The 14933-nt window shown below is 42.0% G+C and overlaps 1 protein-coding gene across 1 annotated transcript in view; it reads right to left on the reverse strand.

Annotated features, from left to right (window-relative positions):
• The window catches only part of dlgap1a (discs, large homolog-associated protein 1a), a gene marked incomplete at its 3' end in the record, with an annotated part of 71355 nt that extends 61989 nt beyond the window's left edge, over nucleotides 1–9366 (reverse strand). Inside the window, exon 1 of the mRNA XM_080907884.1 lies at nucleotides 7927–9366. Coding sequence (XP_080764010.1) covers nucleotides 7927–9351 — 1425 coding nt within the window. The 5' untranslated portion in view covers nucleotides 9352–9366. The remainder of the gene's footprint in view (nucleotides 1–7926) is intronic.
• Nucleotides 9367–14933: the final 5567 nt, after the last annotated feature.

Genomic DNA, 14933 nt, shown 5'->3' on the forward strand with positions numbered 1-14933 from the left:
TGTGAAAGTATTGTAGCTATGCACGAATATTAAATTCAAGCTGACTTAGTCCAAAGTTCAAACAGGAGTTCCTGTAAAATCCCACTTATTATCTGTGAAATCTAGCTCAGCAGGAAATGTCACCCGTGTGGACTAGGTCTGGGTATTGCACTACACAAAATTATATTTTTTAAAAAGACACAAGCAGAACTTTCATGAAAACTGCTCCCCTTTCTAACAAACCTATAGGAAGATGGTGCACTGAGGTCATATACTGTTTAAAGTGCATAGCACACAGCACTGGATAGTGGCCCTTTTTATGAATAGAAGAGATGGACAATGAGCTCAGGGAGGCTGACAATAGCCAAGTGATCAGCAGTAGCTCAACAATCAAGGTGATGTTTAGCCCATTTCCACAGGTTAAATTAGTAGCATCATTTCATTCGGATTCATAATGAATTAAATCTGCCTCTCTAGAATTTCATGTTGTATTTCCACAAATATTGACACTTGCAACAAACACGTGTCTAGCCGTGTACAAGCTTGCACTTTTGTGTTGGATCCATTTGTGGGCATCCATCGTCATTATCAATTTGGAAAATAGGAGAATCTTTCTAATTGTTGTTTTGGGGTTTTTTGTTGTTTTTTTATTAGACCATAATGTGATCATGCTAGGAACATGCTCTTTAGTTCAAATGTGAGGGTGTGGGGAGGGCACAGTGAAGAGTGCAGAACAAACCAGTGAGGCATCTGGACAAGTTGTTAGAACTTAAGGTACAAAAAAATAAAGCACCATAAACATCTTATAATTGAGTACAGTTTTAGCTGTTATTTATCCAGGTATGCTACCTAATTATGGTCAGCTAAGTCTTTCATTGTTGCATGTCGATGAGTAAACTTCATGCTGGAAATGAGAAATAAACTCCCACTGTTTGTGTTCCTCTCTCACATACATGTGCTCGTATTTTATTTATTTCTTTTCTCCACACTCCATAAAGCACAATGTGGCTTTATGGAGTGTGGATAGTGCTACACTAATGGCTACACGTTAACCTCTACAGCAGGGTGTGGTTTGTGGTTCAGCTGCAGGGGAGGGGTTGAACAACGGGCTCTGGGGACAGTGCCAGGGAAGGCTGGCTGGCACAGCTTTATCCATTACACTAACTATGCCTTCTCTATTTCGGTAGTCGCCAGGGCTCAGAGAAGGGAGCTGTATGGTGTGTGTAAGCTGGAGAGGGCAGCTGCAAAGCTGCGTGTGCTTCATTGTAAATAAAAATCACTGACATCAAACTCCCAAGCATCGGGTCCTTCTTGCTACAGTTGTGCCGAAACCCAGCTCAGTATGATGGATCAGCAGCCAGTCCGGGCAGTGGAGGCATTGGCACAGATGGTGGGAGAGTTGGCAGTGATGCACCAGGAGCTGGAGGTGGTGCTGAATAAACTGCGGGTCCAGGCCGAGTGACAGACATTAGATGCAGCTGCTGTCAGGCGAGGGCCAGGTGGCCACCCTCAGCCTCTCCACCCAGGCAAGGGCCTCGTTTGAGAACATCTGGGGTTGGGAGACAGGCCCCTCACCTACGCCGGGTGGCTGCATGATGCCACACACTGCAGGCTGCAGCCCAACCCCATGCTGAAAGAGGTGTGACTGCTGGATGTGGTAGTGCATGAACAGTTCGTGAAGGGGCTCTCAGCAGAGCGGAGTGGGTCGGCTATCACTGGCCAGCGAGCCTTGAAACTGCCGTGACCCTAGCTGAAGATCACTTGGTGGTGCAGCTGGGGCAGTCCCGAGAGTAGCTGTGGCCAGTGGAAGTCGACCAGTCCCGCCCCTGAGGAAAAGATTTCATGACAGGACACATTTGCCAGGATTGCCCAGTAATGGAGGTGGGACAGATGTTCCTTCTGACACCGTCCTCCGGTCCCAAGAGAGACAGACTGCATACTGGTAAGGTGCCAAGGGAGTATATGCCAGGCCTTGGTGGCCTTGTGGTCCACCAAACCCTAGTTAGTCCAGGGGCATTACTGGAGGCAGAGTGGGTGGTGGTTAGGTGTGTGCATGTGGACATTCATAAATATCCCATGGGACCGGTTGAAATTAATTATGTCAGGCACAACACATAGACTGAAGGCTGTAGTTAGCTCAAGCCTGATGCACCCTTTGAATTTTGGAACAGATTGGATCGAGTTCAGTAGGTTAATGGGGCAGTGCGAATGTGGCCAGTAGGGACATGCAGGGTCTGTTGCTGTGCTCAGCAGTGATGTGAGGTCATCTAACGCTGACTCTGGGGAGGAGGAAACAGCGGGGCCTTCATGGGAGAACCCACCAGTTCTGATAATTCCCTGGAGGATTTTCCAATGGAGCGGTCTTGTGACGCTATTGCGATGACCATGTCAAACCATGCCATGGGCGACCGTGGCTCAGGGGGTTGGGAAGCGTATCTGTAACCGGAAGGTCGCCAGTTCGATCCTCGTGCTCTCTGTCCTGGTCGTTGTGTCCTTGGGCAAGACACTTCACCTACCGCCTACTGGTGTTGGCCAGAGGGGCCGATGGCGCGATATGGCAGCCTCGCTTCTGTCAGTCTGCCCCAGGGCAGCTGTGGCTACAACCGTAGCAGTGTGTGAATGTGAGAGTGAATGAATAGTGGCATTGTAAAGCGCTTTGGGTGCCTTGAAAAGCGCTATATAAATCCAATCCATTATTATTATTAAACAATTGCAACAGCATTTTGCAGATGTGTTCTAGCCCCTACAAGTACCAATCTCGTAGAGCACCCTATTAAAGTTTGACGCCTACCCAATGCCCCAGGTCGATGAGCTCCTGGACCAGTTAGCACTGCTCGCCTTTTCGCAACACTAGATTTAACTGTGGGATAATGACAGATTTCCTTGCCTCCACAGCCCAAGGAAAAGATGACCTTCTCTACTCTGTATGATTTGTATCAATTCATCACACTTGTTCGGCTTGTTTGGAGCCCCAGCCACTTTCCAGCACTTCATGGACTGGGTGCAGCATCCACACAGTGCATATGCTGGTGCCTATCTGGGTGATTTGATCATCATCAGCCATCTTACTTTTACATTTTTTTTGGGAGGGGGGAGGGTGAGGGTTCATATGGATTTTTAAAGGGACATGCAATTGTGATTTCATTATGTCATATAATGACAATAAAGCTATTCTATTCTATTCATCCACTGTGACACCTGAGTGGAGCATATGCAGTGGGTGGCTGTGGTCCTGGAGTCCCTCAGGCAGATGGGGCTTACAGTCAACCTGAAGACAAGTGCAGTTGGATGGAGGGAGGTACAGCATCTGGGGCACCAGTTGGAGAAAATCCAGTGGATGGCTGACTCCGTTCGTTATTACCTCCTGGTCTGCCCTTTCACCCTCTGAGCAGTGGGTTCACCTGTTATTCATCACACTAACTACACCTTACCTATTTCAGTAGCCGCCGGGCCTGGAGGAGAGAGCTGTGTGGTGTGAGTGAGCTGTAGGGGACAGCTTAAAAGTTGCATGTAGATTAAAGAGCAGAAAGCATTGCAAATAAAAATGACTGTCATCAAACTGCTAAGCATCAGGTCCTTCTTGCTACAGCCTCCTCTGCCACCCAACAATACTGGTTATCTATAGTCCTACCGGGGGATGATAGGACCATCCTGACTACGGAGCTGATTGGCCAGTCCTTATTTAAGGTCTGTTCCTGTTGATAAAAGTGAGCCAGCACACAAAGCTATGTGGAATATCTACATCTAGAAAATTGCATCTAATGTAATAATGCTGCAATACTTCAAAATGCACCTGTTTAGCCTACTGATGTTTCAGTATTTTCTTTACTACTAATCTTCAAGTTGATTAACCAGAAATGAATGGCATGTGTCCACAGTGGGTTTGGCTATGAGCTGACCTCTATCTTTGCATAATGGTTTTAAAACGGTGATTTGTCTCCACATTTGTCTCCTCAGCTTGGGTCACGATTGTTCCTCTAGAGAACTAAGATACATTGTGTTGCCAGGAATTATTCACTGGTTTCTTGAAAAGGTAATGGGCAACCTCACAAAGGATTACAAATCTAGAAAGCTCTAAAAATAAAGTTTGTGATTGTGGGGTTTAGTATTGTATTTAGCAGCGTGAATGCTCACAACTTTGTTGGTAATTCTGTCAGACTGTATAATGCAGCCGCAAAGAGCTTGCATCAACACACACACACACAAACACACTTGCAGATTATACCACATTGCAAAACAGAATAACACATAAACACAAGCAGGTACTGGGGAGGTTATTTAACTAACTATCAGTTACACAGTGGAACTTTGAAGTGGGTCTACTTCTGCATACCTTATTTTTCATATTAAGCAGTGGCAGTCAGACCTTTTACTGATGTTGAGAGGGAATTACTGAGACAGGCATAACACAGTCACCTGAGGTTTTACAGGTCACTCATCTCTGTCCCTTTGAATTACAAAAAGCAGCCCAGTGCCAATCACATCAACATTTTAGATTTTTCGTTGTCAAACAATGTCTATGGTTAGGGTTAGCCTAACCCTAAATTTACTTAGCCATATGCTGGGTAGCTAAATTCAACTCATGTTGCACTCTGACATTTAGTCTGTGCAGATGGAAATTGTAATAGACATATTTCTGTTAACACTGGTGGACACTGTGTCCAGTGTTTTAATGCCAGGTATGAAATGCCTTGCATGCTCAACCATCCAAGTAAGGAAATCCCAAAAAGTTGATTCTGTTCATCTGGACGTAGCGTTTTCACTGGGAGAAACATTTCGTCACTCATCCAGGTGACTTCTTCAGTCTCAGCTGACTGCAGGTTTCCAACCTTATAAACTGTACATTTGCACAATGACTAAAAGTGGGTTGGCCAAAGACGTTTTAGATGTTTTAACCCACTTTGGCAAGGACTGCCTAAAGCTTGTACGTCTCTCCCACAAAACGCTACGTCCAGATGAACAGAATCAACTTTTGGAGATTTACTTACCTGGATGATTGAGCATGCATCAAGACTATTCAGTTATCATAGTTTGCTTCTCAAGCTTTTTGTTAGCAATATTCATATGTAACATGTCCTTAAGCCAAATTTTTAAAAACTCGTGGCGTACACTATAAGCTGTGGGCTGTGAGTATTTGAATGCTTCAAAAAAGATTGCTGTCTGGTTAACTAAGATTTTGATGTGCACGTTATGCTTACGATCACAACTTTGGAGGTCCCAGTCATGCAGCAACACGATTAATTAATGACTAGGCTTGTGTTGTGGTTAGATCATCTTTTGTCTGTTTCTGATGTCTTCATCCTGCCATAAGATGTCATTTGTTCTGCTCTTCAACATGAAATGAAATGAAGGCGCAAATAGCTAATGATATCCAACTTGACACTGAACAGCATATAGAAAAGTCATCTGCAACATTGTTCTCTGGCCATTGTGGGTCTTTGATGTAGACGTGTCTGTAGACAGGTACACTGAATGCTATGTTTGTTTATCACTTGAATATCCCAGTTCATACACTTTGGAGAATGACTGCCACCAAGAAATCTGAGTACACAACTAGTATAGTAAAAATGATCGGAAATATGATCGTATATTCGATGCAAATAATAGAAAGTGAAAATTGCACCAAACCAAGTGCTTCTTGGATGGTGTCAGATTTTCCAGCAGCACAAATCCTGCTACATATGTTTTTTTTTTAGAATGTACTGTATATATCAAGTAATTACATTAAAACATTTTCTTGCAGCACCATTAGGTAACTGCCAGACACTTCTACTCCCTGTGTGGCGTTAAATACCTCCCCAACACTTAGTTTAACACGACACTTCAAATAACAGCAAAATTAATTTATTCATCCAACAAAAAATATTGAGAAAGTCAGGGTAACTGGTAGCGAGGCAGGAAGGGAAACACTACTAAATTAAAAATGAACTCTACAAACAGGAAAGGATGTTGTTCTTCATGAGTTCATGTCATTACCTAGCATTCAGAGAGTAAGGCTGCTATTGGCTCTGCACTTACTTCTCTCTTCAACGCAAAAGGAGGATAGAGGAGGAAGAGGAGAAGGAAGAGGGAGGCTCTCCAAACCAAGAGGAAGTAAAGGAAGTAGAGGTGGGTTGGTGGGTGGCAAGAAGGTAGGTGGAAGCGTGGGAGTGGGTTGGGTGAGTGGAGGAAAGGCAGAGAGGGAAGTGGTAGAGAAGAGGAGTAGGTGGCAGTGGGGTTCTTGGGAGACAAGAGTAGTAGACTGGTGGTAGGGAGTAATGTTCCCTCTAAGGGTCTGGACACACTAGAACAAATCCATATCACCTGACTCTGAGTACATACTGCACTGTTACTAGTGAGTGTGGGGTTTTTCTTAATGTTGTTTTTAAGTGCTCCTATTATGTGCAAAGATAACCAGGCCCAAACCCAAATTAAGACTGCTAATGAAGTACTAAAGCAGTGACCTGCGGTTGATTTGTCTTTGGTGGTGTTCCCTATCTTCCCAATACTCACATACGCATGTGTGCTCTTTTGATTTTCTTTTAATGAACATTTTCCTGAAGTAAACTTTCTAAAGAATCGTGTTATGTTGTATATTGCTGTCCCGGTCTGCAACACATGTTTGATAGAATATTGGTTGGGACAAAAAATAAACATCAATGCCAGAGTACTTTTTGTCTTTTTAGCAGTAGATCTTCACAGTTTTCAGTCTGATTTTGAAATCCTTGTTGCTTTTTCATTGGTTTGCTTGTTTATTTACTTTTAAAGCCCAGCATGTAAATGGGTGGTGTTTGGTGTAGCTTTTAGGGGGGGTTTCTAGCTTCCACTTGTTATTGCTTTCAATGTGAAAGAAGCAAGTAACTATAGCTCTTATGTGTCCTGAACTTATCAGTATGACGATGCAGTTATCACCACTACTTGCATTTCTGTGCAAACACTCATGAAGTCAGATTTCTCAATTTACAAATAATATGTTCTAAAACACCTAATCGTATTTGTAAGAAATCAGTTTTAATTCAATAAAATGATTTAATTATTTGTATTTAAGTCATTGATTTAAAAGAAGAAAATACCAGGGTTATCTAAATATAATAGTATAAGTGGTATAAATATGATATTTTTTTACATTGTCAAAAGGTTCTCAGAGTTGTAAACTGATGAATGTGGCGAAGCCTTCATTATTCTAGTGTGCCATCAGTTATAGTCAGTGATATTCAGTAGTACTTTCCAGTCATGTAAATCTGCAGTTTTCACTCCAACAGAACACCAAACAACATAGGAACATACAAACTCTCAAAGCACCTAAGCAATCGCTTACTAAACCCTGTCTCCTAAACTGAAACATATTTCATCCTGGGTCATGTTTCTTTCAGCTAACCTGCATGAAAGGCCCTTGCTGAAGTCCTCCATCACTGCCGTCTATTCATCATTTTGTGATGACTGGGTTTCCCATGGTAGGAGCATTCTTAAACTGTCCAGAAATATCTGTCATTAAATCTATTTTCCAGTTTATTTAAGTTAGTTTCAGTCTTTGATCACTCTACTGCTCTCCCACTTTTGAATACAAATAATCAGTCATACAGTGCCTGATTGACAGAGCACATATTATGATAATTAATTACATTATTTATTATTAAGTTAGATATCTAAGAGAAGTGTTTATGACTTGTGTGTTAATCTTTTAAGAGTTCATGAAGTCTTTGTAGTGATTTTTCTCAAAAGGGCTGTCAAGTGCCCAGTTGTTTTGGCATTGATAGAGCAAAAACCTGTCACATATCTGCTAAACTAAAAACAAACTTATGGACTCCACTTGGTTTGCCCTTGTCTACCTGGAACTGTAGGACTGGACACCACTGACTTAGAGGAAGCATTGATGGAAAAAGTAAGTTGTGGAGAAAAGGGAATCAACAGAGGGGGGAGAAGGTGAATTGACTGGATTTGAATGGGGGTTGGGGAGGAATTATTTACCTGTAAGAAATGGCAAGCGCGCTCCTGCTGCTGACTGCCCTTAGATTTGACTAGAGCTCTATCTAGGTTTAGGTTACCGGATCCTGCGCTGGCTCGTGGCTGGTTGTGGCTGCTGTTGTTGGTGTAGACCTCTTGGGCCCTGCTCACCGTTAGGCTTGATGACCATGGCCCTTTCTTCACAAGGGGCCCGTCCACAAGACCCACTGGAAGCAAGGAGCCACTTCCTCCACCGATACCGCCACCGCTGTTATTGCTGCTACCACTAATTGGCACACATGCTGTCGACGCTGCATACTTCACATCGTTGTTGCTCCGGGAGGCTTTGAGTGCAGAATGGTGGTGTGTGTGGCCATGGTGTGCGTGGGTGTGTGTGTGCTCGTTTAGTGTGCCGTAAGGGTCCATCATGAAGTACTGCTGGGACTGCGAGGAGGAGAGACTGGGGAGGGGAGTCTGGGGGAACTTGTCTGGGTTGTTGCCGGGATACCGGCTTATTGTCATGGCAATAGGCGAGGGGGAAATGGAGGGGGAGGGGGAGGGTGGAGGTTGGTGGTGGTGAGGGTGGTAGAGACACAGCTCCCGTTCCAGGTAGTCATCTGAGCTCCAGTATCCAGAGCCTGGAGCAGATGCTGAGCCGTGGAGCTGGTGGTGGTGGTGGTGGTGGCTTCGATGCTTGGGCTCTGCTGATCTACAGCGCTCACGGCTCTTACTGCGTTTCCGATGGCGCACTCCCACTGGTGGAGTTTCACCTTCTGGGCTGGCCCTCGAGCCACCACCACCACCTCCTCCACCGCCACCACCACCACCATTAACACTCCCATTATTGGCCCCCTTGGAGGACTGTGTGTGGTGTGGCCCTTCCAATGAATGTGACTTGGTGAAGAGTTTCTGGACTGAGTGGACAAGATGGCGAATTCTCCCTGGACTGTCATTGTTGTTGTTGGCCCCCATCCCCCCACTGTGGGCCTGCACCCCTCGTTTGTATTGCAATGTATGGTAGCCATCTCTGGAAAATGATGGCTGACGTTCAAACGGGTCCACAAAGTTTGCTGGTACCCGAGTGGGTGTTTTACCCCCATAGCCTCCTCCACCTCCTCCTCCTCCACCACCACCTCCTCCTCCTCCTCCTACATATGGTACCATGGCCATACACTCATCCTTTACCTCAGGATGGTGAGATGAGGAGGTAGAGTGGCACCTCCTGGGGAAGGTTCCATATGGGACGATGCTGTTGCTGTCAGAGGGGTATGAGGTACGCTGAGCATTGTAGTAGGGCAGCTCAGCTGGATGTGGCATGGGAATGGGCACAGGCATGTCCATCTGACTGATCAAATATGGCTTGCGGTCAACATGGTGACCCAGTGGATCATATGATGGTTCATAGGAGACCACATGATGGTGACCCCGGCTACTGGACAGGCCTTTCATAACGGGGAAAGATGGGTGAATGGAAAGAAGAAGGATATGGATGAGAAATGCCAGGTAGGCCTGTGATCACAGAAGGGCTGCAGAAGACTGTCCCTGAGCAGAGAGCTACAGACTCTGAAAGAAAGGGAGAGAAGAAGCAACAAAAGATCAGTTAATAACCAGTTAAGCCACCAGGGGCTTTCTGAGCTTCCTGCTCAAAAAAGACATGCCCAAAATGAGTGGAGTGTTTCTCTGCAATTACAAACTCTGTGTAAACAATCTTGGTATCAAAACAAAGTTAACATTTGTGAGATTTCATCAGAGGTGTAAATACTACAACGGATGTTACTGTGTCAAAGTTACTGAGGCTGGAACACAGAAAAAGTAAGTAGATTTTTTTCCTCAAGTTATTTGTTATTTTTTTTTAGCATATAACCACTTTGAAAATATACTTTGGTTCACATTTAAATTCATAAAACCAGTAATCAACATATGAAAAGTGCAAAGATTTATGCTTCTGAAGTGAAACAGTGAAAAATTTTTGCGCTTTTAATAAATAAATAAATGTTCAGACGTTGTCTAGTTTGTCCAATTTTGGCACACTCTGACACCACGTGTGAATTTAAAATTTTGAGGTATTGAACAGCAGACACTATTTAAACTCAATTGCATGTCTAAAAATGCTTGTTTTTTGAATATTTTTGAAGAATTACCCACACACTCACATCCAACGGCCTATTCTGCCATGCGCCATAGACAGTTTAAATAGGTTTTGGTGCCTTAAATTCTGAGGGGCTGTAACTTCAGCTTCTATTGGCTGATTTGCATGATTGACACCTCTTTTTAATAGTTTGAGCCAATAGAATCACTGTAATTATGCCATGTTCACATCAGTTCCAATCAGAAGTTGCAAGTCGAAAACTCCACATGACCCTAAAAGTAAGACACAATCCAGTAATGTGACTGTAACTTGGCTGAAAATGGGGATTGTTGATGTGGCTCTGATGCATTGTGTTAGCACCGCCATTATCAGTTTCTACAGCTATCGGCTATTGGTGGGGAACAGCGCAGGAAAACGCTCAGCTAAACGGCTTTCTGCTTTAGCACATATGGAAAGTTATGCATATTTGTGGTCTTCTTTGCCACTGGTTCAATGAACTTTGGTCGGAGCGTGGTGAAACTTGCAGATTTCGAATCTGTGAGATCTCTGGTTGCTAACTAGGCAATGTCTATCCGGTTACACGAAGTCGAGTGAGTTCTTACCTCCATTGTTTGTGTTTAGTGAACTTTTGCGAAATTATGTAACTGCTCTTTAGCGTTTGGTCGTTGTAGAAATGGTTTATATGAGCTTTTAGCTGAGATTCTGAGGTTTCTGTGGATACCACACAGGTCGATATCTGCATAAAAGACCTGACGGAGGGTTAAACTGCAGTTCATCCCCTTTGCTCCCCGGTGGCCTTGGGGCTCAAGAAGAAATCCAACATAAATTATTGCTGTTTAAGCCACCAGAACTCATAAGTCCCTGTTGGAAGAACATATTTTAAGGGTTTTCAAAAAGATACTCTGAGCTAAAATTGATCACGTTTAAAGTGAGTCTAATTTTTATAGCAAACTCTCAAAGCTTTATATGTACAGAGTTTGCATATATAGAATTACTGATAGAAAAGGTAAGGGCTGAGTTCACCTTAATACACCTTACTATAGCTTATTAAACCTACCCTTTTTATATACAACATATTGCAAATGTCAGCAGTTTCAGACAGTTCTAAACTTTACCAGCAGACATGACCAAAAAAAAGAAAAAAAAGACAAAACTAATTTTTCATGAACAATGATAATTATACTTTAAGTTTGAAAGAAGATTGTTTTTCTTTGTACATTACCAGTGCAATGTTGAAGACAAGTAAGTTTAAGTTTTGTAGCAAGACGGTGGGCTCATAATAATCCAGTCCATTTATAATTGTTGTAAATTTCCTCTGTACCATTTAAGCTGTATTTGTGGGGGTTTTATGTTTGTTAGTTTCTTGTTAATTTTGTAATTCTGTTTCTCTATAATGCCACAGAGTAGGTTATATATGGGACTAGGGACCAACATTGTATATATAAATAACTATTTAGATCAAACATCTCTTCAGTTTTATATGATATGGTTTTGGACATTTTTGCTTTTACACCTGTTTACATTGAGCCTTCCAACATAATATATATTCAATTAACACACAGAAATTTGGTTTCATACTCTGAATATCATTCATCATAATTTTGACTTTATTTTTTTATTTCCCTGTTACTTTATTTTGCTGTAATGTAGTGATATTTGATTTACATCAAACCATTCAATTCCCGTTCCACTGCATTTAGAAACCATTTGAACCTTTTCCAGAGCAATATACAGTTTAGGGTCCAAAATCCTTGGTGTTTGGAGGAAGAAACACTACGTGCATCATGGGAAATCCCTAGCAGCCTGTGCCTATTGCAGCGCAAATAAAGGAGAATGCAGGGTTACCTGATCCTGCCACTGTTACTTTAGTTCTGTTTTAGAACCTTATAAAGTACATTTTTCTTTTTACATATATCCTCTTTTCAATTGTGATCCATGACTTTTCCACACATGACTGTTTCCTTCTGAGTTTTCTTACTGGACAGATTTTTTCCTCTTTTTTTTTTTTTTAATCTTGAGACATTGTTAATGAGGACAACAAAGCCCCATAGGCTCATCATTAATATAAACAGGTTACAGGTTTATTTCATTAGATCTGTCTTATGGGCAGTGATGGTTTCTGGTGTTCTGTGTCATATGACTTTACAGATACGCTGGGGTAATAATTATTTGATCATCTGCTGAATTTGTAAGGTTGCTCACTTTCAAAGGAATTATATTTTTTTTATGGACAGAGACAAAATATCAACAACACAAAAACACCACATTACATAAAAGCTGTAAACTGATTTATGTTAATCTTGACTGTGAGGATGATGTTCCTTGGGCCATGCTCAGCATTTCTCTTCCTCCAAACAGGTTGAGTTGATGCTGAAAAGCCCCATTTTCTCCCAAGCCTTCTTTGAATCATTTTGATGTTCAGAGATGTTACCAATGGTGTTCTTGGTGACTGTGATCCCAACTGCCATCCTGTGTAGTTTTGGGTTGATGTGCCACCTTCATCCTCACCCCATGAGGCAAAATCTCCCTGGAGCTTCAAAATGAGGGTGATTGATGTCATTTTATATTTCTTCCGTTTCTGAATAATCGGAATTATACCACCAGCATCTCAAACCATTGATACAAAGCAAGGTACATCCATGTTTCCAAGTTGTTTACACTAGATTCTCACTGCATGATCCAAATGTTGCAGAAATCAATAGACACCAGACCAGACAAGATTTGTTTGTTTTTTGTTTTTTTCCTGTCTATACAATCCACATAGATCCACATTTTCAGATGAAAGTATTCCTTTTTTGATGAAAGTATTCCAAGATGTTAAGACAAACAGCCAAGTCATCTATTAATTGGAGGTTTGGTGGTTCTGTCCCCGTCTGATCCAGTCTGCATGCCAAACAGGGCAAGATACTAAGCCTCTGCGATGCATCCATTGGAGTATAAATGTGTGTGAATCTTAGATAGAAAGCACTTACATAGAAAGAGCATAGAAAAAAGTGCTGGTGTGAATGGATGAATGAGGCAAGTTGTGTAAAGTGTTTTGAGTGGTCAGAGAAAAGCACTATATAGGAACCAGTCCTTTTACCATTTGCTATTCTAGTATTTGTAGCTTCTAGGTCACAGATCCTCTCAGTCTCTAGCTTTAGTAGTTGCATAAGTTTGGTGTTAAGCACGCATCATATCACATAAGGTTATCATATCTAGCAGAATAATCTTTTTTAAAGGGTTCTTTAGCTGTTTAATTTCCTGCATAGGCTCATGCTTCATAGCTTTCTGTTTACCTTATTTCGCTCATCTGAGATCAGAGATTTACTCATCTCCTGCATTATTAGCTTTCTCTGTTGGGATCTTAATTTGTTTTTCTGTTGTTTTCAGTATTTTTTTCAGTATTTCACTTTGTTTTGCTGGAGTAGCTGCACTTCATAGGGTTTTTGAATTTGTTTGTTTATTTGTTTTATTTAGCCCTGGGAACTGTAGTCCAAAGTAAATTTAGATCAGGCTTTTCCTTATCTAACTTCTCTTACCATAGCATCAGTAATCCTACTAAGCAGTCACATAAACATAGCTATCCCCGTGATAAGTCAGCCGAGGATTTCCAAACTGAGCTACAAGTATATTCTCATGATAAGGGTGTCATTGACAGTGTATGACCAATTAAAAACATGCACAGCTCTACTAGTAGAAGAGGAGCATGATTTCTGACTGCCAAACTGTCATATGAATTCGATTCATATTTATTTTATTTATATAGCACAAAATTACAACAACAGTTACCTTAAGCTCCTTTTTGTTATAAGGTAAAGATCCTACAATAATTCAAAAACCTTACAATAATACTAAGACATGCACACATAATACAAGCCAAGACGCACTGAATCATCAATGTGTCTTTTAGACAAACCCCTCTGTTCTTTTAAGATTGGTCTTAAAACTTTCTTGTCTGACACAGCATTAGTCATGGCTGGATCAGGTGACCCTAAATCTTCCCTTGTGTATGTTGCATTAAGTCTAGGCTTCTGAGGGTTTCATATGATTCTGAGCATTTCTTCTTTACTCACCTTCTTTCACTTACGTTTATACACCACTCTGCATTTAAACATTAGTTATTATCATTATTATCTGGCTCTCTTTCACAGTGTATCTTTAGTCCTGTCTTCTTTCCCTCACACCAGGCTGGTCGAGGCTAATTGCTGCTTCTCCCTGAGCCCAGTTCTGCCAGAGGTTTCTTCCATTTAAAAGGGAGTTTTTCCTTCCCACTATTGCCAAAGCGCTTGCTCATAGGGGTTTTCTACTGTAGGGTCTTTACCTCATAATATAAAGCAGCTCGAGGCAACTGTTGTTGTGATTTGGTGCTATATAAATACAACTGAAGCGAATTGAAAGCGATATACTGTAGCTGTAGCAGACCACTGTGTGAAAGGCAATGAATGCATATGGATTTGTGTATGCTTTGGTTCATAACTAAAAATGTGCTAAGAAATTAACAAAGTCTGGTTAATTTGAAGCTAAGAAGAAAAGCAGTGTCAACTGTCTCAGCTGTTTGGTCATTTGGAAATTATTGTTTACTCACTGTAAATACATGCACTGTTCTCTAACTTTGAGCGCACCTGTACGTAGAGCTTGACATAGCTTCTGTCTGTAGAGCATGAACATGGCTCTACAACAGGGATTAAAAAACGCGATAAGACTGAGTCCGTCCGCTATCACGCTGTGACTGAAAGAGGACAAGGTAAAAATTACATCTGAAATGTTTGTAATAATACAGCAAATTGATTGGGTCTTTTGAACATCCTTTGCCTTATAAATTAGAGGGGTAGTGCCAGAGCTGGGGGCAGACTGGCCACTTGAGATAACTTGAATATTTCCCAATGACCTGAGGGTAACTTGCTTTCCGTGAACAGTCAGCTTGATTAGGAAACAGTTTATGACCCACACTGAATGCCCA

This window comes from Rhamphochromis sp. 'chilingali' (genome assembly GCF_963969265.1).
Source record: "Rhamphochromis sp. 'chilingali' genome assembly, chromosome: 16".
NCBI lineage: Eukaryota > Metazoa > Chordata > Actinopteri > Cichliformes > Cichlidae > Rhamphochromis > Rhamphochromis sp. 'chilingali'.